The sequence below is a fragment of the Coccinella septempunctata genome, chromosome 4 (assembly GCF_907165205.1).
Source record: "Coccinella septempunctata chromosome 4, icCocSept1.1, whole genome shotgun sequence".
In the NCBI taxonomy this organism is placed as follows: Eukaryota; Metazoa; Arthropoda; class Insecta; order Coleoptera; family Coccinellidae; genus Coccinella; species Coccinella septempunctata.
This window is the reverse complement of record NC_058192.1, coordinates 4,423,802-4,449,654: the sequence shown is the minus strand read 5'-3', so window position 1 is coordinate 4,449,654 and position 25,853 is coordinate 4,423,802. Positions and strand designations below refer to the sequence as shown.

General features: G+C 38.2%; 1 protein-coding gene across 1 annotated transcript in view; it reads right to left on the bottom strand.

The window, feature by feature from the left end:
• Positions 1-692: 692 nt before the first annotated feature.
• Positions 693-25,853, bottom strand: part of LOC123312297 (transcription factor sox-2) — a 38,679-nt gene continuing 13,518 nt past the window's right edge. The window contains exons 3-5 of the mRNA XM_044896658.1: positions 22,608-22,805; positions 8,896-9,035; positions 693-1,574 (exon numbers count right to left, since the gene is read on the bottom strand). Coding sequence (XP_044752593.1) covers positions 1,032-1,574; positions 8,896-9,035; positions 22,608-22,805 — 881 coding nt within the window. The 3' untranslated portion in view covers positions 693-1,031. The remainder of the gene's footprint in view (positions 1,575-8,895; positions 9,036-22,607; positions 22,806-25,853) is intronic.

The following is a 25,853-nucleotide window of genomic DNA, read 5'->3' as shown; positions in this document are numbered from 1 at the left end:
TTCCTTCATTGGTCGAACTAGAGGTGTCTTTATTTGACTTACCTCTACCTTTTTAGACTCTCAGGATCTGTGGACCAGTCGTTTTACTGAGGCTGCTGTAGTCTTGTGGAAATTGTGGGTTGAAAAATGAAAAGATGTAATTGGAACAATCACGCTCTAGTTTATTATTCTTCTTTGTATATAACTTCACATAACATTACATTCAAGACTATCTCCATAATAAGATCAATATAAATAACAATTTACATAACCGCTAAAGATGCAACTCGATGAGAATCTCTACTGCAAATAGGAACACAAATTGAATACGCTAGATGATACTGCTTCAATATAAGTTATTCCATAACAAATGAATATATAAACATAAACGAGAGAACATCTAACACGTATTTCTTATTTCCTAAATATTTACATTTTGTACATTGAGACGAATATTTCTTGGGGGAAATCAACATCTTTCTCTATTTGTCAGTCTGTTGAATTAAATCCTGAAATTCACACGAACCCAAACTCAAGTCTTCAAAAATTGATTACTGGAATATCTATTTCCTTCGAGATGTTTGAATGAACGTGGATCTATTCACTGAACTGAATATCATATGGCTTCATATCGAATATTATGTATATCTTTTTGACTAGAATTGCTTTCACGAGGAGAAGCAATCCGATTCGACATTGTAAACAACTTCACTATTCTCGTGAAAATCCAGGTTATTCCAGTGAAACATAGGAACGCTAGAGAAATGGAAGAAAAATCGGGGAAGGGAGTTGTTAGAATTGGAATATTTCACAAGACCTTTTCTAGGTCTGGTGCTTGAAAACAGCAACTGTAATCAGACCATCAATAAGTTACTCGTAAAATAAATAAATATCACAATATAAATTGAAATTCACTGAATTAAACTATCCAGATGCTTACTCCACATACTGATCACATTGCCTTCAATCCACCAACTGTAATTCGTTGTGAATCACATATTAACTATTCACGCCGTAGCTAAAGTCACTGGACACGTTCACATGTGCTCTGGTCAGAGTATAACAGTCAAGGGTCGTCTGAATTCTCCCGGAGAGGAGTACTGACTAGTATACTGAGGCATCGGGAGCAACCCTGGCACAGCGTTGCCTTGCTGCATCTGGCTACCTGGGTAGTAGTTGGGCAGACCGCCTGGTGACGCCCCAGCTGAAGACGTCGTTGTGGATGACGAAGACGACGTGCCGTCATGACGTTCCTGCGCCTGTTTGACGTCAGGGGAGTCCGAGCTGCGAGGGGAGTTGATACCGGCTGTAACTTGCTGATTCCCCGATTGCTCTTGGTACATCTTGCCGAAGTCCAGCGCCGAGTAGCCCCTGGAGGTGTCTGGATACTTGTCCATGTACATTTTGTTCGAGTCGAAGTAGGCTTTGGTCGTGGAGTCCAGGTAGCTGCGCTCCAGGTAGCTCTTCGAGGAGGAGTCCATGTATTTCGGGTCGGAGTACATGGACATGGCCAGGGTGGACGGTGGCATGTACGGAGATCTGAATTTGTCCGCGGCGTCCATGGAGTACTTCATGGCGTCCATGGAGCTCATCACCTGGAACAAGAGAAAGAGCTGGTTATGCCTGGATTCGAATCGGTGCAGCGGGAGTTTGAGGATCGCCTCAAATAAGACGACAAGAGATTCTTCAATTTTACTTAGATTTTTGTTAAAGGAGTCGATTTTCTGGGAGAATCGATGGGGATCAGGAGGAAGGTAACCTAAAAAGACGTTCATACAAGCTGACTCGCACAAAAATTAAGTAGTTCATAGGCTGATTCCAACGCAACAAACCAACTAGCATCGTGAAAGACCACATGAATGCTACTGTTGATAAAAAAATCCATCATCCACCCAAATCAATCAAAATTTCATTCTGAAATGTCCGATACAGACCCAATCGAAGGCTCTGGGTTCAAAGTTATTGATCTCGATTCTATGTAGTTCAGTACGATTCTTGTCCACACATGCATCACGTAGCTGACCAAATGCCAACGCTAAAATAACGAACACGACGGTCCTAAATGACGTTGAAGATGTACTGATCCTTCTTGAAGAAGACATGGAAGGGCTACATTAAGCTTTTCCTACAAGTGCTGTCCATCTGGGGACCTATGTATATAATTCTGCTATATGGTTCTTATAGAGGGCCCTAAGAAGTTTTGTTTCTTTGAGGCTCTGTTACTGTGCCCTTATGCCATCTTAGGTACAAACTAGTGGCAGATACGCTTGGACTAGAAAATTTCTTCTCTAGCTTCGAATCCTCAGCCAGTCTTATTCAAGCTACAGGTAATTCATTTATTCCTTGGTAGATTACCCCTTCCTCCGGGTTGCGAGTAGCTTCTCAGTATTTTCTAAAGATTGCGCGATTTTGGAGAACCAGTTATGTTCTGTTGAGGCTTTGCTTTTGCCAGCTTAGGTAGTGGCCTCTCAATTTTTAACCCAACAAGGAATAGTGGCCTATACTTGGACCAGAAATTTCCTTTCTAGCTTCTGGATCAAACTCAGGATCTCGTGATTCTGAGCCAAAGCTCTAAATAGTCCAACCCAAGCTTCTTCATTCATTACTCTGTAGATTGCTCATGGCTCAAGCGTGTGAGTAGCCTCTCAGATCTTGTGTGAGTTTGGAGAACCAGTTATGTTCTATTATGGCACATATCACTTAAGAATTTCTTCTCTTAGGTTCTGGAGGGCTAAGGCTCTAACGAGTCTAACTCAAGCTACAGATACTTCATTCACTACTCAGTAGCTCGCTCAATTTGAGACAAAACTGGGAGTTATTCAACCATGCACTTGCTGGATGCTGTGTTCTTTTGTGAGTATTCCTTTATGGTTTACCTAGAAATTCCTGAAAATTTGGTAAAGTTTGACGAATACGGACGAATCGAGGAGTGTGGAAACCAGGCTCCTTTCGTCAAAACATCCACATCCTGTAATTCCCCCATCAGGAAATGATTCCTCCGGAATGCTTAGCAGAAAGAAGACTCGGAGATGAATATTTGGTCTTTATGTCACGGGAACATTTGAATAATTATCATTATTGTATCCAGGCTAATCTATCACTCCATTCTGGTTTCTAGATATCCGGATGACAAAAATGCGAGTGGCATTAAAAGGACATTCCCAAGGAACGAGACGATTTTGCGTAACGCGGTCGTCCATTCAAATCGTTAAAGCTCATTGTGTGGGATGATATATGGTCCGGCATTGTCAAGCAAGGTGCTGGCTTTCGCGAGACAAAAAGATGCAGCTATCATAATACCGGTTCTCTTCTTCTGTTATTGTTGAGACATATAAAATGTTATACGTGAAATAGAGGGTTATGAATATGAAATTTTAAATTGCGACGGGACAAGATTGAATGGGGCCCAAATTAAATTTCGACCTGTGTTTCAGAAAGGATGTTTATGTTCCCCTTCTGATCCGGCGAGTCCTTTTTGCCGTGGGATGTATCCAGTATGTAACATAAGGAGTTACAAGGTAGTCTTCTGTCGAAAGTTAGAGTGAGACTTCCATATCAGTTTTTTCCAATTAGCCCCTAAAGATTGACGTCATTTTTTGACAAGGAATCACGCCTTAAAATTTTCCGCAACTATTCATTCGCACCCTGTAAGGAAAAATCTGATTCTATTGTTTCCTTTGCTCGTAGGAATCCTCCGAATGTTCTACATTCAACAAAACTTTCCTAATGGCTTCGTAGAACACCATACGTGCGTTTTTAGATTCCTGTCAGTTTAAAACGCAGTGGCGACACATTGACGAAGTCTAAATACGATCTAACAACATCAGTTAACAATATTCCCTTTCAGAATATACAAGCCAAATAACTACCCAATAATACGACATGAAGGGCTCTAATGACAAACCCAAATAATAATAGATTTGGTCGTTTGGAGGTGAATAGAAAACAAATATTGCCTTATTAACGTTCCGTCAAAAATGTGGTTATGTTCGGATATAGGTGAAAATTAAATTATCGCTCAACTTGTTTCATATCCGAATTGTGATAATTGTAAAATGCCAACTCTTGTTTGTTCTTGTGATTGGATATAACGATACTGGTAATTTCTGTTGTCTATTCCCCCATTGTTCTTCATACGAAGGTTACATCTGAAAGTGGCATTTATCCCATTCGATTCCGAGATATTCAGTGTGGAATTTTTCGTTGAATAGAAGCTTGTAACGTTTCTAATTGTAGTATAGAAAATCTGGGGGGGCAAGAGAACCATAGTGAGTCTTAGATAAATGAATCATCATCATTTAAAAAAACCTGAGTGGTTGATATTGTAAATGCATACAAGGGCTTTCAATCCGAGTCTAAGTGAAAATAATAAATTCCCATCCTATCATCTAACAGATATATAAATTCTACTTCATTTCCACTACAGCACTGCAAACGGGAGAGAGCTATTCAAGTGTCGAAAGGACCTGATTGAGCGCGTCTGAAAAAACAACACAATCAAATAAGGGATAAAATTCGAATCAAATTGAACGAAAACATATGGGAAATATAAACAAGACAGGACCCCAAAGAAAAACTGCAGGCCCCCTGTTCCCGTCACAACAGGATATGTAAATAGGGAATGGGACGATTTGAACTCCGGTTCTGATGCAAAATAGGCCCATAGAAGGCTCATTGATATGGCGGGGGTGTCTGATACGCAGCAAGGATATTTCTGTCGGGGAGACAAAGATGCAGGCATTATTAAATCAGGATTAGCGAGGTGTCCGTGAACTGGTCTTGCGGTTTGATGATGGAGTAAGAATATTGTTCGATCCGATGACGGTTGGAGCACAGGGATTGACTAGGAAATATTCAGGAAAATCGGAATCTTATACTGAGCTATAATGTCCAATTCAAAGATGTTATTTAAATGCAGGGTGTTTTCAAAGGTGGGGCTTTTTTTGACAGAAGGTAGAACTCATCCAAATAAGTCGTTTAACCAAAAATTGTCTATGTAAAATATCCAAGATGGCTGAGATACAACCACTAGAATTTCGACAAATTTTCAAGTACGGGACTGTGGCATCGCAAAAACGAAACATATCGTATCGAGTACTATCTGACCCTAAAAATTTCGCTTCAAAATATCCATCGATAATGAATTAACATTCGAAGGCTTGAAATACCTTCGCTAATGACCGCAGAATTAATGAAAACAAAAAAATGGAAAGCACAGCAATCGGAATAGATGATGGGTCGAAAAGAAGTGGTCGTTTGTCAGTTTCCCACAACAAATTCACTCCCAGAGGCCGTTCCTGTCTCACCTAATTCGAACACCAAAGAACTCATGCATACCAAATTCGAATTGTCAGATAAAGTGTCGTTTTTATGTCACAGAGATCTTGTTTGCGGATTGTGAAGCTATGAAACCTGCGGTTTATATTGGATATGTGACTCCCGAAGAAGCCAGCACACTAGATCGCGTACGAACTTAATCACCGAACAAACAGGCGAGGGCAAGTTGAGAAAAAAGCTTTCTTTCACTTCGTATTTATGACGTATGTTAATACAATTTCTCGTTGATAATCCTGATTAACGGGGATGATGCTTGTTAGATTTAATTTAATGCTTATGCGGATCTTCGTCTTCAAAAATAGGCGGGTACCATGTAAGTGGGAATATAGTTATCGTGGTAACGTGTGTGTACACAGGAGATCTAAAATTGATTATAACAAATATCTTGAGCGTAGTATCAGCTTCCTATAAGCTGCTTTGAGAAACTGGTTATACAACATATTTTAATACAGAATTATTGGAGTGAGTGGTATATCTTCAGAGGGAGATATACTGAGGAGATAGAAGAAGGTAAGGGACTATTTCAGTTGTCATCACCATGGTAATTCTAATTTGAGTGCGACAATACCAGAGGAAAATTAGCAGAAATACAAGGTGATATTTTTGTTTCAAGCATAATATAAATAGGCGTATGAAACTTATGATCACTCGGATATTTCAGTCAGGCATCTTTATATACCAAAAAAACCTCTGGGCCAGTAAATGTCATTTGTGAGCAAGTGTATTGGTCCCTTGTTCTCCTTCGTATCTCTAAGTCTAAAAGACTTGATAGTTGGGGAGCCGACGATGCTTAATCGGGATTTACTCGAGTGTCGTGGAGACCTAGTGGATTTTGAAGATTGGATGGTAGAAAGAAAAAAAGGTTCTATCATGTATGCACTTTCAGAGGTGGGGAAAGCGTCTGCAGGGTCTCCAAGATGTAAAAAAAAATGTGGATATGTTAATTGGACCCAAAGGAAGCTACTTTCAAGACTGACAATTTGGACGTGACGCAAGGTCACAGCGGTCCTTTGAAAATGTAAAAAAAATCGTTACTTGTACATACTCGAGCGTTTCAGATTTTCATACAGATGGTTAATCTCGGTGTTGTAAACGTGTTGACCCATTAATTTGACACTAATCAGGAAGAGGGTTTTCATAATCTGACACTTTGAAGATGATAAAAATTCTTTTTTTTTTCGAATATTTCCCTGCCTGTACCTCTAATCGTTTTTGTATTCATTACGAAAGTTGTAGATAATGAAATTCTACACAACTTTGAAGCAATTTTACATACTGTTAACCGTTCTCGAGTTAGAGGGCGATAAGGGCGAGAAGCTTAGCCACACATGCGAAAAGGCAAGGTCAATGTAGAATCCCAGTCTAATCTACAATTGTCAAAATTACAAGGTACTTCTATGATGATAATTTCGTAATTAGTCACGAAAATTTTAGTGTTGTCTGTGACTGAACCTTAGAATGTACTATTTTCCAACGAGTGAATTTTCGCTTTAGCATGTATCGCTAAACACCTCGCATTAATCGCCATATATCTCAAAAACGTTTGAACGTAGAAAAAATTGCTTGGAACAAAATTTGTAGAAAATATTATGCTCTACAACACTCATAATGAATGCGAAAACGATTTGAAGCCCAGGGAAGGAGATAATTCAAAAAAACTGATTTTTGTGACCTTTATGGGCAGTTTTTATTGTTTCGGCTTGCTAAAACTGTCAGATTATATTTTTTCCGTTATTCTTGAATCATCAGCTTCAAAATAAGAAAAAACGCCACCGCGCTCGAGAATGAACACGTGACGTTTTTTTTTGCAACTTTGGCGCCCTCCCACACATTTTCGACAAGCTTAAATTGTCAGATTAAGAGAATATATACTTTCAACATGTAATCAACCACATATATCTTAATCTGACACGCTCGAGTATGTACAATGATCGTTTTTTTTTTTTACTATTCTGACAGGCTGTCCTAGACAATTCAACCTATATACAGGTCTTATTTTTGGTAGAGGTACTCTACAGGGTCCAAGGTATATCCCCTTCTATTAATTTCCCTCTTCGGCTCCCCAACTATAAAAGCAACTAAGGAATTAACTTCAGAATTCATGCAGTTTCCCATATCTTGCGATCTTCTCATATATGCCTCTAGTTTGCATTATCAAACCTCCTTCAATAGCACCCGTTGAATCGAAAGTTCACGGTTACTCATCAGTACAAAAGATTATCCACACTCTTCCTGCCCTACAAAGATCCTCTTGTGGCCATTATCCGCCAGCGAATTCTTTTCCGGTCACTCCATAATGGACCACACAACTCACCAGTGGCATTATTGTCCGGGCCGAACTCAATTCGGCCTCATTGGAATTGATCGATCTCTCACCTGAAAAACTAATTATGGAACGCCATTGGACACCTGGCACATCACATACTGTCCCCCGGCTAATCGCCTAGATCGTGACTCGGGTTTTTTTTTCGAATAAAAACTGGTGCATTAGTTCTCACACTTCGTTAGTTACAGCAAACAGAAATTTTCCGTGTAACTTGGGGAGGGATATCGGTTCAGCAGACGTCTTGTCGGACCATTATTCCGGACAACATCAATTTTAAACTGGCTCAAGCGGAAAACGCACGGGTGGACGAAATTGCAAATCACGAGAGCTGCCACGTAAGTCGACATAAATCACTTTCGCGGGAAATCGATACCGCTGGTCGACTTTCCTGGGGAATTAGTCGCCAAAGAAACCTTCCATCTTCGATTTTAGAACCAAAATAAGGATGAGAGATCTTGCTACACACTACCTGACGCTTATTTTCAGCAAGTAACAAATCACAACCTAACCAGAGAAGAACTCAGCATTCCACTGCTACCCCAAGGCCTATTTTGCCGCCCATCAGAGCTGATCTCATAACTGCGCCATCTACAGCTCGCTCTCCAGCTTCAGTTCCAATGAACTCCAGTCCCCACTATCTAAGATGGCTTCAAGAAGGCTACGTCCCCATTCCTCCTATAATTTTCTAGTCCAAGCATTCCTTCCTGAGATTCAGATACTTCTTGCAGATTCAAAATCCCTAAGTAGCCTACTTTTTTGGTTTCTTCTTCTTTCTTATGAGTAGGTGCACTTTTCTATAGTACAGAAGGGTTCTTTGCCAGTAAGACCAGGAACCCAAAGTAAAAAGAATTTGTTGTTCTTGCCTTTTTCATTAAGTATCCTTTGACACTCCCATCAGCTTTGATTCGATGACATAGGAGTTCAATTCTTTGATACCAGCTCGAATATCAGAATTGATCACTATGCCACATCCTTGATAGTTTTTTCCAGGTTTATGTCACACTCAAGCGATAGTGTACACTTGATGCTTGTCCCTATCATATTTTTTGAACCATGTATGTACCATTTAATGGCACTAACTTTTAAAAGTTCTTCTCGATACTTACTCGTTAAATAAAAACATAAAAACATGTAACGATGATAAAAAATAATATTCAGAAAAGAAAATGAGAAGAAGGAGCATAAAGAAGTAGAAATCTTGGAAAATAAAGAAAATCAATTAAGCAATCGTCCAAACAGTTCGATAAACTTACTTGTGGAGAGGCATTTAGTCCAGCAGACATGGCCAATGCCGATTGTTGAGCAGCAGTTGCAGCTGCTGCCATGGATGCAGCGCTCAGAGATCCATAAGCAGGGTTGTAATAAGATGCCATCGATTGGCCCATGGTGCTAGCTGAAAATGAAAATTTAAGGTTAGTTTAGGTGAATTAAGGCTCAAAAAACTGACGACAGTAAAAATGCCAATCTCTGCTATCAATTAATTAACAAGTATTCTCTGTGTATTGTTACCCTGATTTTCCTGGATAACCTGGTGGTACAGAAGCTCTTCGAAGAGCCTTCACCATGGTCTTTCGACCATCAAAGCCCAAGACTACATTTATGGTGTTTGGCAACTTCGGGAAAAAAAAGATTTTTTTCAAGAAAAGGAAATGGCTGGAAGGTCAGATATGGTTTTACGGGCATTTATTTTTATTCCTTAAAAGGCATATCTTCACGTCCTACTGGACTGAATCGCTTTGTGGCAAAAAATGCAAAATGGGAGTATGTAGTTATAAAAATTTCACCTGTCATTAAGACAGGGTATTCAACATTACCTACATGTTTAACGATATGGAAGCGACCCCACTTTATCTGGTTTTATCTCATAATTGCCGAGTATCCAGCCACTGCATAAATAATCTAATCCCTCTTGACGAATAACGCGGCCATATATCTTTACGTCTAATAAATTCCCAAAGTTTTATGGCCGGTTCAATTACACCATAAAAGTAATGATCAAAGCGATTCATTCCATTAACCGAATGAATATTCATAGTTATGTTTGTGTGGATACAAAACGGCACCGGCGTCTATAAATAGGCAAAAAACTACTGAAATAAATGGGAAATAATGAAACTAATGGTGGAATTGACAAAGGATTCATTTTTAACTGGGTGGTTACAGGTGGTAAGGTATTAATCATATCAATTTGCGTCGCTTTGAATAGCTGGAATGAATGGACTGACGTGTAGGAGAAGCTCCGAGGATCCTTGAAGAATATAGTCATCATTTTTAAACGCTCGATAATCAGCCATTCGAGATATAAAATTATATATATACAACTGTCATTTACAAGCAATTCTGTCTTCACTCGGCCGAGATGCAGGTGATAAATCATTACTTGCGCATCAATATCTTCTGTCAAATGCTGATTTTAAATGAGGTATGATTGACAGCTGAAGACGCTGTCCATGAATGTATCGGATGATTTTTCTCGCTGGAAGGAGAACATCTTTTATCGATGGTGTAGGTATTTAAGTGGGACTGTGCTATTTATCCCCATAAAATAATGATTTGGTAGTGAGTTCACCTAAAAATCCACATAATTTTACTTCGCAAGGTTATTATGGCTGTAACGTCAGTTGAACATACAGGGTGAGTCTTTGACTCACAAATATTTGAACAGTGGATTCTTGAGGTCAAAAGAAACACCTTTTTCTTTTACCATTTTCTTCGATTTGGCCCTGATAAAAAGATATAGTCATTTTGAGTTTTACTTAATGAGCTATGCCACCCCTGGAGAAACAAAATTACCTTCAGAATAAGAAGCTAAATCTATGACACAACACATCTGTGGATCTTCTAAACAGAGTTGCATTCAGTCAAAGTACCCAATTTTCCTAATATCACAGATATTTTTTGTTTTCGAACAAATTACTGGAAAACGACGCATTTTACGAGGAAATAGAAAGAATACTTTTATTTTACTAAAGGTTCAAATATTCATTAGATAGCGGACAACTTAGTTTCAAAACTTGGGCTCTTTGAATTGTTGGTATCTTTATGATACGTTATGTTCATATTTCATATAATGAGAAAACTGGAAGACGTGGGTGATATCTTGTGTTCAAGAAAGATTCATCGTATGAAACCGTTTGTGAGATAGAACTGAAAATAACATTTTCTGTGCTTTCTCAACACTCTGTATCTTTAAAACCGAGACGATTCGGAAAAAATGATATGGGGAAAAAGTGTTTCTTTTGACCTCAAGAATCTACTGTCAAAATATTCGTACGAATCAAAGACTCACCCTGTATATGAATTCGAAAAACTGCAATCTACCAAAATGAATCTTCACAGTGGGTAGAGGGATAGTTCTTGGCTGATTTTGAACTACCCTCTGGGAAATTCTCGGAAAAAAGAGATCAGTTTACTATTCCATCACCTGAATTTCCTTAAATATAGAAGAAAATGAGTTTTCCTCAAAAATCCGTATCTAATTCACATTCAAACAGAAATATTCTTCCTCTCAAGTTCACCATATCAAAAAAGACATTATATGGATGAAAAAATTGCCATTTTCGACAGTCAAAAGTTGCTCCACCACATTAAACATTCTAATGAAACTCTGCAGATCCAATATCTAATCCACCATTCTCTACAACAAAGGAGCACCCATAAAAACAAAATAGCAGCTTCGAACACGTATTATACCTCCATTATTTGCACTACTAATTCGTGGTTCCTTGAATGCCAGGCGTCAACGTTTGAATAATTTACCTTCAAGCCATTCTTCATTCGAGGCAGCGTTTTGATTGATAGTCATTCTATGCAAATGGCTGGAAATTACGTAAGTCTCGAATGGAGCTAAATAAAAATAGAAGAAAGACTAATATGCTGTCATTCTTCCATTGTGTCCATTATGCTGTTTCCTAGGACTCCGGGACAAATTGTCTATTGTCGATCGGATTAATCTGAATCATTTGTTATTGTATATTAGAAAGATCTTTATCTTTGAACCCATTAACTTCGGAGCCTGGACAGGTTGATTCTCTGGAGAAAATTATTGAGTATCACGAAAATTCCCATTTTCAACTGGTATAGGCCAAATTTGGTGTCTTCAGCAATTGAAAAAATAAACTGAAACCATCGATAACAATCGAAAAAAATCGAAGAGGTACAAAGAAAGAAATAACATGCACCAGGCTGGAATTTCTCCACCTGAAAGCCCCCTCCTGGGGCTTCCTGGGGGGCCTTATAGCGTCCCATCGAAGCGAATTAAAGAATTGCTTTGACAACGTGTTTTGCGAGATATTTTATGGACCTCTATAAATTCCCGATAAACAATAAATCTGGTGATTATTATTTTGGTTGCCAGAGGCTCCTACTGCAAACGTATGAGCATAATCCCTGCGATATTTTTAAGGAATTTAGGAGCTCGATATACGGACGATTGTGGGCCTATATGAGATACGAGATATACTGGCCAGATAGGAGTTATTTTTTTTTAGGTAATCCCTTTCACGGAGGTTTAATGAACGATGATATAAAATTGGAAAAAGGAGGTCTAGTGAATAGAGGATTTTTCAAAATACACTGAGAAGAGTTTTCATACATATAGAAGATTTATAGAGTTTCCTTCTTAAAAGTGTCCAATTTTTCACAATTTTATTTGTTAGCTGAAACATCTCTATTACTTCAATAAAATTCACGTTTCACCCAATTTGAATGAATATCTAGCAGATTTTCTATAATCAATTTCAATATAACTCATAAAAAGTTCCCAAATTGAGTACCATTATTAGTAAACTTATTCCGGCATCTTTTTCTGACAGAATTTACTGTATCCAACAGCATAGGAAATGACTCTGATGGCGTTCCTGACTCCCCTTCTCCCATACGGAAAAATTCCAAAGGAATGAGGTCTGGTGATCTCGCTGGCCAGGCAATAGGACCGTGCGTTAAAAAAGTGATCCTATCATCGTTTTTCCCTATCCAGATTAGAAACACCAGAAACGGACGAAATCAAGCAATTGGGATACCCTGTAGACGTTAAGAATGGCTACAGAGAGCGTGAACTGGCTGGCTTTCAGCTTGAGCGCTCCCAGGTTGGCTGCAAACATCCAAAAGTCATTTAGTTTGAGTGTCACATATATTAGCCGTGGTCGCAATAATGTAGTCGCCATTGTGCAGAACAAACGCTAGTTGGCATCCTATAGTAAAGCGATCCATTATTTATTGTGTTAGGTGTCTGTGCGTGCTAGCCGGGTAATTTATAACTGAAAAAGCACGCGAGGTCAGTTTCAACGCTGAAATATTCGTCCATATCGCTCCTCTGGCTCATCTAACGCACATGCCAGTCCTTTCTGAGAAACTTAACGTTTAATCTTGAAAAATTACCCGTAATCTAGCCCGTGTTACATCTGAGTTATTTTTTTTAATCCTTACAAATCGCTTGGTTGCGCGCTACATGTTTATTGTGAATTAAGCGTGGTCCAATCTTTTATACATGCTTGTCAACGTTAATTTTTTGAATTGGATGAAATATAGGAACATCTCATGCGTCCTGTTCAGGGAGTAGCAAACGAAGACAAGCTATAGCTCTGGTACCCCAAGAATATATGGCTTTCATGAAAACCAGAGCTTTATTACAGCGGAAATTCTATGAATTTCATTAATTTTTCTATGGTTATTTGTCGATCCTTTAAAACGTCATTTTTGAGCAAGTACGAGATCTCATTGATCAGTATTTTTGGGGGGTTGATAATTTCAAGATATCCTAATTAATATTTTATGTTCTGTGAGCCAGAAAAGAAGCACTAGATATAAGCTGATTTTTTTGGTGATAGATTGATTCCTTGCGAATAAAAAAAACCAAATTTCATTAATCTACCGCGAACAGTTCAGATTTTATGATTTTTTCCGCGAAGGTCCAAAATTTCCGATTTTCCATCGACGATAACTTGAAAACTAATCCTTTCAGCAAAATTCTGTTCACATATTCGTAATCTACGCCCCTGATTTAGTAAATAATCCAATTTTGGTGGAAATCGGAGAGATCGAAAATTTTTCGATTTTTCCATGCATATATGTATGGAAAAACTGCGATTTTTTGAAAAATATTTTTGGTCTCCGATCAAAACCAAATTTATACTATACACTAATTCGAGGGCGTAGAACACGAATATGCGAACAGATATTTTTAAAAAAATTTATTTTCCAAGTTACGGTCGATGGAATATTGGAAATTTTGGACCTTTGCGGAAAAAATCATTTTTTTATTTTTCGAATGATATCAACCCACGTAATTTTTTTGAGTAATTGGAGATCGTAGATTACGAATATGCAATTAGATTTTTTCTTGGATCAGTACTTTGGGAAATAAATTAGTTTTAGTGGAAAATTTCGAAAAAATTGGTCAAATTTGAGGAGCTGTATCAGCCAGGAAAGAGTCACTGGACATAATCTAATTTTTTTGGTGATAGATTGGGTCTTTGCGAATAGAAAAAACCAACCTTTATTCATCTACCGCGAACAGTTTTGATTTTATGATTTTTTCTGCGAAGGTCCAAAATTTCCGAATTTTCATCGACCATAATTTTAAACCTAATTCTTTCAACAGAATTCTGTTTGCATATTCGTCATCTACGCCCTCGAATTAGTAAATAACCAAATTTTGGTGGAAATCGGAGAGATCGAAAATTTTTCGAATTGTCCATGCATATGTATGGAAAAACTGCGATTTTTTGAAAAATATTTTTGGTCTCAGATCAAAACCAAATTTATACTATACACTAATTCGAGGGCGTAGAACACGAATATGCAAACAAATATTTTTTTAAAAATTTATTTTTCAAGTTACGGTCGATGGAATATTGGACATTTTGGACCATCGCGGAAAAAATCATAAAATCCGAACCACTTGCGGTAGATGAAAAAAATGTGGTTTTTTTCATTCGCAAAGAACCAATCCATCACCAAAAAATCAGCTCATGTCCAGTGCGTTTTTTCTGGTTGCTACAGCTCCCCAAAGTTGACCAATTTTTTCGAAATTTTCCACTAAAAGTGATTTTTTTCCCAAAATATAGATCCTAGAAAAAATCTAATTGCATATTCGTGATCTACGACCTCGAGGTATTAAGTAAAATGACCCTGGTCGATATAGCTGAATGAATAATTTTTTTTCAGACTCTTTTTTTCTCACCATTCAACAGCAAATGCAGTTTCATCTGAAGGAATAAGAAAAATTGTGAATTTTTGATTTTTCCGATAAACTGGGAAACGTCATACGTTTCGACTAAAATTAGTCAAATACAGAAGAACCATACAACATGCGTGCATAAACAAACCCATGCAAATGCACTGGCACTCATAAATTTCGATGTTGATGAGATCCTCTTTGTTTTTCCCGCTAATTAATTATTTCGTTGTCTGTTTGGAGAAAGCAAGACTTGACAGCTATACACGTACCTACTGACCGCGCGCATGATTCACTATAGTGTTTTTAATTAAAACGCTCTCCGCTTAATGGTAATTTTGACCTCTTGCCGTCGATTTCGAATGTTAAATTATGCGGAAAAATTTGATGCAGGGACCAACCACGCTCGAGGACCCGCAGCCATTGTTTGGCGGCAAACCCCATCGATAATGAAGTGTAGAAACGCATTTTCAAATGGTTTGGTTTGCTGATTGAACCATGTGCATACTTCAGACTGTTCGATGTAGCGTTATGTCGGATTTACACCCTTTTTTTTACTCAAGAATTGATTATGAACAACTAGAAATATACAGGGCCAGTAAAAGAAACATTTTTGTCCCATACCATTTTTTCCAAATCGGCTCGGTTTAAAAGATACAGGCTGCGAAAAACCATGAAGAATGTTATTTTCACTTCTTTCTCACAAACGGTTTTATCGAATGAAATGAATTTCGAAATATAGTTTTTCATTTATTTAATGAATCTTTTTCGAACATTGTTAAATAAAAGTATTCTTCATATTTTCTCGAATAATGTTTGGAAGTAGAGGAAACAGAGGAAAGTGCCCTTCATTGATAAGAGTCATTAGGACGAAGCAATAAAACAAAGATGGTTAGCTCTACTGACAGCACGAATGTTTTGTGTAATTTATAGTGGAGGAGAACGTTGATAAAAGGGCCAATAAATTAGGCCGTAATGTTAAATTTAGGCAAGATGTTTGCTAAATAACAACTTTTCTGAACGAATATGAAAAGTATGGACAGGACACGCCACATGCCTCATATTTTATGGTATAATGCATTATAAAACCTGGTATCCGATGTTACCGATACTAGGGAGAGGTATTTTACATATTAAGCACACTGTGTTCGCCTTGCGATTGTTAATAATATCGGAATGATCTTTTTTATGCATAAAACAACTTCTACTTGCCGCGATATGAACTATTTAAAGATTTTATTCGTTTTTTATTCCGTTATTTGCATATAGCCGAGCATTTCAGTATCTTACTAGCTTATTTCGATACCAGTTAAATATGTTCGAAAAATTATCGTAAATAAACGAATAGACTGAACCCCTCATCGATTAACCGAGTAATAAAAAATTTATAGCTAAAGCTAAACGCTAGGTTATCCAATCTTCCTGAAATCTGAAAGTTCTATACAATTCTTGAAGTTTTGAAACTCAACCAGGTAAAAAAAAATTGAAATGCAATCGCGAATAGAATGACAACAATACATCCATGAATAAGGATGAAAACGTCAATATTTATAGCAATGAAATATGAAAACATTCTTGTCCATTCCGTAAGAATGCAAACAATCCACGTTAAATCTTCTAAAGGATGCTAATGATGAAACATCTTGACTTATATCGAATACATACAGGAATTGAGACAATTGTCCCATGAAAAGGACTTCGGAATGAAGACACAAATAGCTATTGGGTTGAACCGTTCCGAGATATAATAAATATTGTAGAAAGTCCCACTGGTCACTTCGTGACACTAACTTAATTATAGTCAGACAGTTGTGGCTACAGCTGATGATAAACGTCACTAGAATCATATAACCTTTGAATTATTCGACTGTCGTACCGCAAAACTCCTCTTGTGACATTTTCACAACAATAATTTCACTGCGAGATTGCTACTTGTATTAGTTTTGTCAATTTAGGATATAATTACTATAAGTCGTAAAAGATTAGATGAGTCCATCTACTAAAGATTGACAGCTGCAGTCTGCCAATTATATGAAATTGACGCATTGATAGTAATTGGTTCTATTGTTGTAAAGTCAAAGCAGTGGAATTACTGTTCTGAAGCAATTATTATGCAAAACAGAATCTTTTATTGGAATGATAAAAGGTAACGTTTTTTGCACCTCCATTTTTGTGTTGGGAGAAAGACCCATTAAAGGCCCACGAGATATCTTTGATATAATAAGTTCATGACCCACGTCGCCGAAATATCAAATGAAAATATACGCCATGAACGAAGTTTGCATAATATACAACTCATAAAATGTTGTATAGGACAAACCTGTTAATTGCTGAATAAATCACTGGTATAGGTACATCCCGTATTCACGACATATCACTTTTTTATATGAAAGAGTGTAGTCAAAGACACCATGAAAATGTTAATGTGGTCTCAATAAAAGTTTTTCAGTTGTTGTCAGTTAGTTTCATCAGTAGAAAATTTATGTCACTTTCGGTTGTTCTTTTGAATGCAATAAACTAAGCTTCACTTTGCATTCTGCACTACTAACTTGAAGGAATTGTCAACTATAATACGATAATTAACTGCATAATTATCGTTGCAATTTTCAATGAGGAATGTGAATTTGACTCGCACTGTATACATTGATTGGAGACACTCAAACTGTCATAAAAAATATTCACTGAAGGATTTCAATCCTCTACAAATCTGAGGGTCAAAAAAAACCAAACAGAGAGACACCCATTTCATCCAATTTTTTTTCATGAAGGAAAGTCAGTTCAGCGTCAACCTCATTAATGAATTTTCTGCTATCGTCATAATATACGGTGAAGAATATAGAGTTGGACATAATCTTTATAAATAGCTCCTCGAACAGAAATTATAACCGTTCAAAAGTCTCTCAGGTACGCTAGAAATCTCCAACGATGGAATCTAAATTTAAACTGGTCAGCTATGCCTGTTTACGTTCTTGAATGATTCCATTCTTCGGACGGCTGACCGCGTGAAGAAGCCAAATAACATCTGGACTTTATTCTCTAGAGGTGTGAAGCCCTGCAGCCAAAATGGTTGCGCCCCGTCGAGAGGCTTTAGACAAAACGACCAAAATTAACACCTTGACGACGAATTCCGCTGAAATTTTTATGGGGACGTCTGGGAGATTATACGGGTTGTTTTCCTTCGAATTGGTGGTCTAGATGATTTTGGTGGTATTCGAAAAAAACGAGATTGAAAAAAAACCTAGTGACGTAAAATACAGAACACCCAGTATTGGTGAATTTAAACTGCTCCACATGAGTTAGGGATATTGACTTAAATTGCAAAAACATATAGTTAAAATAAGATTTTGATGATGAAAATTCATATTAATATGATTTCAAGTTGCAAATTAATTTTAGCCTGTAGGTCTGCAGCGTATACAGGGTGGTTAAGAAAAATCGAGTAAAATAACGAAATTTTATTCCCAGAGAATTCAAGCATTTTAAGACTATCAATACAAAGCATGGCCTCCACGGCCACGGCATCAGTAACAACTTGACATCTTCTTTGCATACTACACACGAGGTTGTTGAACATTTCTTGAGGAATTTGGTTCTATAAACGGGACAGAAGCTCTCTCAGATCATATAAGAATTCTGGGGTAGGTTGATGATTATCTAATCTTCTTTGGAGCATGTTCTATGCAGTTCAAATCTGGTGAGTGCGGAGGTATTGGTAAATGTGGAATACCAAGCTCCTCGCGCGCATTCTCAACTATGGCTACACGCTACACGGTGCGGTCTAGCGTTATCGTCTAGAAATTGAAAAATTTCACCAATAGCAGCGTGAAAATTTGGCACAACATTGTCAATGACATGCTCCTTATAGTGTGAGGCGGTCATATTCCCAGGACAAATGTCTAGATCTGTGCGCCCGTTGAAACATATCCTGGCCCATACCATAACACTACCTCCTCGGAATGGATGGACTTCTTGGACATAGCGACGATTAGGGGGTATGCGTGGGATTGTCCATACCCTTATTCTTCGAGAATCTGAAAATCGTCCATATCTGGATTCATCAGTGAAGAGGACACTACGCCATTGATCGTTCCAATTGATATGTTGCCTTGCCCATTCCAGTCTTTGACGCTTATAGTCACGTGTTAAAGGAACTCCTCTTAATGAACGTCTAGAACTAGATTCACCTCTCTCAAACGTCGTCTGATGGTTTCGATGGAAACTTGGACCCCATCTGCATTTTGAAAAGTATTCCGTAGCATTCTACACGTAGATGTAGGGTTTCTTCTCGCCGAAACGGTGATGAAACGATCCTGACCAGGTGTTGTTTTTCGTCACCCACCAAGCCTTGGTCTTTCTAACACGGAACCTGTCTTCCTGAACCTATTCCAAAGTCGAGATATCACACTTTGGCTGACTTGGAGCCTTTCCGCTACAACAACCTGAGTTAGGCCACCCTGTAGCATTCCGATAGCCCTATTAGCCTCAGCGTTTGTTAATTTACGTCTTGGCATTTTCAGAAAACTCCTTTCAAATCGCAGCCGTTGATAAACTAACTTCAAAATAAGAACATTCATGAAGCATATGCAAAGAACCAAACTTCAGAAAAAAGGCGACCAAATTGACGAAAGGTCTCATACTGATTTTTATTGGATCTATTCAAGTTGTTATTCAATTTTCATTATTGAATGATTTTACAGCGATTTTCTACATGTTATAGGTAAGTAATTGATCGAAATTTGAGAGAACTCGGTGTATTTTCAGTTATTCCAGAGATTAACTGCAAATGATGAACTTTTTTCATGCCAAATAATATGAACCCTGCCGAAATCTATGACGTTTGTCGTACAAAAGCCGCTTTGGAAATGAAACACATCGCACGGCTAAAAATCCATTTTCAACGATCGATTTCAGGTGATATTAAAATTTAACGGGACCATATGTTTTCGATTTGCGAAATAGAAATCCGTTCAAAGTGCGAAACAATGGCATTTTGTTATTAGTTATATCAATCGGTGACTTTTTATGGGCCCCCTTTGTCAGATCCCTTTTATACGCTCCCATTTCGCCCTGCTAACGGTTCAATTTTAAAATCGAATTTGTGATTTCGCATCGGAAACAAATAGCCCCAACGGTACGACAATGGACCCTTCACAATTGCTACATCAAAAACCTGGAATTCTATGAAATTCAATACTGCCCAATGGACAGGACCGTTCCGGGAAATTTCTAGGCCAGTGGTCAGCTTTTATGAGAATTCCGTCCATTATTTTCAATTGGAACAGAGCAAAATAGCCAGTTTTAGGCAAGTTGAGAATCTGTACATGAATTCCCCCCATCTGTACCTGGTATTTTTTCCTGAAATTAACTCAATCGGCTATATTTGAAGAGCTCATCAAAAGTTGAGGAATTCGATTCGGTTCTCTTCGGAAAAATCCTATTTCATATATAGTACATATAGGTATTTCAACAGAAGATTTCTGAGGTCAAAATACTTTTTCCCTTTGCCATTTTTCCCAATTCGGCTCGGTTGAACAGTTAAATTCTTTTAAATACAGGTACTTGATGATGGCTCGACACTTTAATTTTTTGCGTAACACTGGTTTACTTTTTTGACCTCAAACTTCACACTCACACTGCTAATGAGTTATTGTTCGTTGCTATGGTAACGCAATATTTTTTTTATACATGGAACTGGTCTAGGCTAACTAGATATCAATACTTCCTGGTATATCTTACAAACGATTTTATCTAATGGAATGATTTTCGGAACATAGTTGGGGTTTCTCCCGTGAGATTCTTTTCGAATTCCAATCACCAAATCCGACCCTGTAGGGATTACGCCGCTTTCTGAAATCAAATATTTACGCGTTGCGTCCCAGTTCCATATAAATATCCGCACAAGAAGACACAATGGGCGCAAAAACCAGTAGATCTACCTGGCCTGATTATAAGAAAACAGACAAAATCAAATTTCAATTGTATACCGAATCTGTATCGATACGCGTAGGGCCATTGTCAGAAGGTGCTCGCTTTGTGTGAAATCGCTGGTATTCCTATTCTCATTCAAAATCCCAATCGAGGAACGGATCTGACAGATTTTGACGTGGACATAATGCGCACCTGGCTGGAACGGAAAGGATTCCGTACCTATGAGCTGTCAGGATGACAGCCCGAAGAATCACATGAATATTCATATCCATATATATATTTCTCCAGAATCTCTTGGTATACGCCGAAAAAAGTAACCCTAGGACTCAACATTTTTTTCGCAGAGTGTATGTATTGGGAAGATGGTAAGAATCAGCAAATCTTAGCTAATTCCAAAGTTTAGCGAATGTACTATTGGTTCTTCAAGGCAAAGGCGAACTATACTTGGTTCAGCTGGAACTGAATGGACTAAAATTCAATTTAATAATAATGCACCAACTACAAGATTATGAAGAAATGGTAAATTAAAAAAGAGAGCAATCTTCTTTTGACAGTAAAAACCCACCTTGTGTATTTCATTTTTACCCTAATTCTGCAGGGTACCAAGTTGGAACCTATCAGAAGCTCTTTGAAGAGCTTGTACCAGCTGTATGTTGAAAATAAATCAATGGACAATTTCAGAAACGCTTTTCAACCTTGTATAATTTCACTGTTTCTAAATACTGGACAAAACACAATGAAAACGTATTTTTCTAAGCCTATCATACCTCCTAACAATCCTAAAGATTAATATTGAATTCTCATAGAAACTTTTGACATTATTTGATAGTTTTTTCTGGGGTTGTTCTCACATTTATGGTTTCGACACAGAACTCCTCAACTACTAAATGGTTCTATGATTGTGTCAAAGCTTTACATCAACTCTTTGTTGCAATAGGTTTTTCTGTGACGAAACCATCAATATTATCATAGACATAGTCTCTATGTCTCAGAATATTATGCACAAATTATGCTGTCTTTTCACTTTCCGATAATGTTATTCATCGAATACATCTGCCATAGATCGAATGTCGGTAAGTCATTATTGGTTGAATTTTTTAAATTCTTAATGTATGGTTATTCTTTGTGTGATTTCCACGAAATATTTGCTTTCTAGTTGGATTTATAACAATTTCTACAATGCGGTGTCTCATTTTACATTAATCAGTGAAAAGTAGTATACCGTGCTTTCATAGAATTGTTATTCGTCAAATAATTTCATCTGAAAGCACCGAAATAAGGCATCTTTCAGATAGGAAATTATTTGGCAGATACTTCTTGACAGTGAATAAAATTTATTCGAAGGTGAAAGTACCGGGTGGTGAAAGTACAAATAAAATAAAAAATTAAGTTTCATTGTAATTGTTTTGTAGAGTATTCACAAGCGTTTCTGGACTCGTCCATTGGAGTCTTATGAGGTAAGTCAGATTCCTAAATTATATTATATGAGAAGATTAAACTAGGTGTTGAACCTTGTGAATGTTATTACCTATATACTTCTTTCTCCTCATATATCTTCGGTGGCTTCACTTTTCGTGACGTTTAAAGCTACCCATCTGCCGCACCTACTTCAAAAACCCACAAACCCACTGTTTTCACCCACCAATTTCCCCCGAGATCGAAGATTCATTTGAATCGTCAACAACCCCCCTTTACCCACCCCGAAAAATCGGAAACACAAAGCCGGACCTCTTGTCGTTCCCCGGACAAATTCAAAGATGCATGATATGTGAACCGATACGCGAATGCCTCATTGCATTTCTACCCGATAAAGGCAGGAATTGGCAGGCACTTATGCGACGGCATAAAGGATCAACTGACCTGCTCGTAATGCTTCCATTTGCACAGAGGGATACGGTATTGCATACGGATAGCCACCCTCCTTTCGCAGCGTTTTTGGTTTTCTTCGAGGTCGGTACTTGTAGTCCGGGTGCTCTTTCATGTGCATCGCCCGCAACCTTTTGGCCTCGTCGATAAACGGTCGTTTGTCGTCCTCCGACAGTAACTTCCACTCGGCTCCTGTAAAAGAAAGGATGGTCTTTATTCACTCCATTAGAAGACATCAATAAAAATAAAAGGAATTCATGAAAGTTCTAAGAGAGAGCAAGGACCTCGACACCACTATGGTGCCAAAATTCCTACACTCTTCTTACACCTACTCATAGCAAAAATCAAATTTTTTACTGACTCCATCATGAAAAAGAGTCACCGAGTCTAAGGATGAGAGTATATGACATTGCTGGAGCATTGAAGGTTCAGAAAGAGCTGTTTGAAGATATTCTCGAATGAAAACAGATTAATTTGGCTATTATCAGTAGATAATACATATTTTTAACAGTAAGGGACAGGCTTTTTTAAGGGAGGAGAGTATAAGGGAGACGAAGAGTAACTTCTGTGGTCCCCTATCGTATAAATCGAATCAAGTCAAGCTATGGCTGCCACAGGACCTAGTCAGTAGTTTCATGTCCCTTTAAACAGTTCTGGAGTTGAGGCATACCAAGTTTGTGATGCTGCTCAGTGAATTCTCAAATGGCTAAGACAGCACTCAAGGAACTTTTCATCTCCCATCCTTCAGCAGGGAATAGAAAGCTCTGCAAATGGTGCAGTAGCATTTCTACTCATTTCTTACCTTAGTAGGCTGGAGAATTCTATAGTTCGTTGCTCCTGAAGCTCTAGAATGTATAATTTTTACTTTCAAAACGTTATCTGAGTCTAGGTGATGTTCCCTGACTGCCACATTATATTTAGATGTGTTTTCTGGTGTATACTCTGTGGAACAACATATAGTTGAGCCTAAACCATGAAACAATCCTTTTCTAAAGGGATATACTGGTTAAAACGAGGTCCCACAATGCCCACAAAGTCCCTGTGGAGAGCACAGAGTCAGAATCCAAATGGGACAATGTTTGTGAGGCTGCTCAGTGAATTCTCAAATGTCTATGCCAGCACTCAAGGAACTTTTCATCTGCTATCCTTCAGCAGGGAATAGAATGCTCTGCAAAAGGTGCAGTAGCATTTCTACTCATTTCTTACCCTAGTAGGCTGGAGCATTCTATAGTTCGTTGCTCCTGAAACTCTAGATTGTATAGTTTTTACTTTCAAAACATTATCTGAGCCTAGCTGATGTTCCCTGACTGCCACATCATATTAAGATGTGTTTTCTGGTGTATACTCTGTGGAACAACATACCATTGAGCCTAGACTATTAAACAATCCTTACCTTAAGGGATTTACTGGTTAAAACGAGGTCCCACAATGCCCACAAAGTCCCTGTTGAGAGCACAAAGTCAGAATCCAAATGGGACAATGTTTGTGAGGCTGCTAAGTGAATTCTCAAATGGCTAAGCCAGCACTCAATGAACTTTTCATCTCCCATCCTTCAGCAGGGAATAGAAAGCTCTGCAAATGGTGCAGTAGCATTTCTACTCATTTCTTACCTTAGTAGACTGGAGCATTCGATAGTTCGTTGCTCCTGAAGCTCTAGAATGTATAATTCTTACTTTCAAAACGTTATCTGAGTCTAGCAGATGTTCCCTGACTGCCACATCATATTAAGATGTGTTTTCTGGTATATACTCTGTGGAACAACATATAGTTGAGCCTACACCTTGAAACAATCCTTTCCTAAAGGGATATACTGGTTGAAACGAGGTCCCACAATGCCCACAAAGTCCCTGTGGAGAGCATAGAGTCAGAATCCAAATGGGACAATGTTTGTGAGGCTGCTAAGTGAATTCTCAAATGGCTAAGCCAGCACTCAATGAACTTTTCATCTCCCATCCTTCAGCAGGGAATAGAAAGCTCTGCAAATGGTGCAGTAGCATTTCTACTCATTTCTTATCTTAGTAGGCCGGAGCATTCTATAGTTCGTTGCTCCTGAAGCTCAAGAATGTATAATTTTTACTTTCAAAACGTTATCTGAGCCTAGCTGATGTTCACTGACTGCCACTGCATATTTAGATGTGTTTTCTGGTGTATACTCTGTGGAACAACATATAGTTGAGCCTACACTATGAAACAATCCTTTCCTAAAGGGTTTACTGGTTGAAACGAGGTCCCACAATGCCCACAAAGTCCCTGTGGAGAGCATAGAGTCAGAATCCAAATGGGACAATGTTTGTGAGGCTGGTCAGTGAATTCTCAAATGGCTAAGCCAGCACTCAAGGAACTTTTCATCTGCTATCCTTCAGCAGGGATTTCTCACCTTAGTAAGCTGGAGCATTCTATAGTTCGTTGCTCCTGAAGCTCTAGAATGTATAATTTTTACTTTCAAAACGTTATCTGAGTCTAGCAGATGTTCCCTGACTGCCACATCATATTAAGATGTGTTTTCTGGTGTATACTCTGTGGAACAACATATAGTTGAGCCTACACCATGAAACAATCCTTTCCTAAAGGGATATACTGGTTAAAACGAGGTCCTACAATGCCCACAATGTCCCTGTGGAGAGCATAGAGTCAGAATCCAAATGGGACAATGTTTGTGAGGCTGGTCAGTGAATTCTCAAATGGCTAAGCCAGCACTCAAGGAACTTTTCATCTGCTATCCCTCAGCAGGAAATAGAATGCTCTGCAAAAGGTGCAGTAGCATTTCTACTCATTTCTTACCCTAGTAGGCTGGAGCATTCTATAGTTCGTTGCTCCTGAAGCTCTAGATTGTAATAGTTTTTACTTTCAAAACATTATCTGAGCCTAGCTGATGTTCCCTGACTGCCACATCATATTAAGATGTGTTTTCTGGTGTATACTCTGTGGAACAACATACCGTTGAGCCTAGACTATTAAACAATCCTTTCCTAAAGGGATATACTGGTTAAAACGAGGTCCCACAATGCCCACAATGTCCCTGTGGAGAGCATAGAGTCAGAATACAAATGGGACAATGTTTGTGAGGCTGCTCAGTGAATTCTGAAATGGCTAAGCCAGCACTCAAGGAACTTTTCATCTGCTATCCTCCAGCAGGGAATAGAATGCTCTGCAAAAGGTGCAGTAGCATTTCTACTCATTTCTTACCTTAGTAGGCTAGAGCATTCTATAGTTCGTAGCTCCTAAAGCTCTAGATTGTAT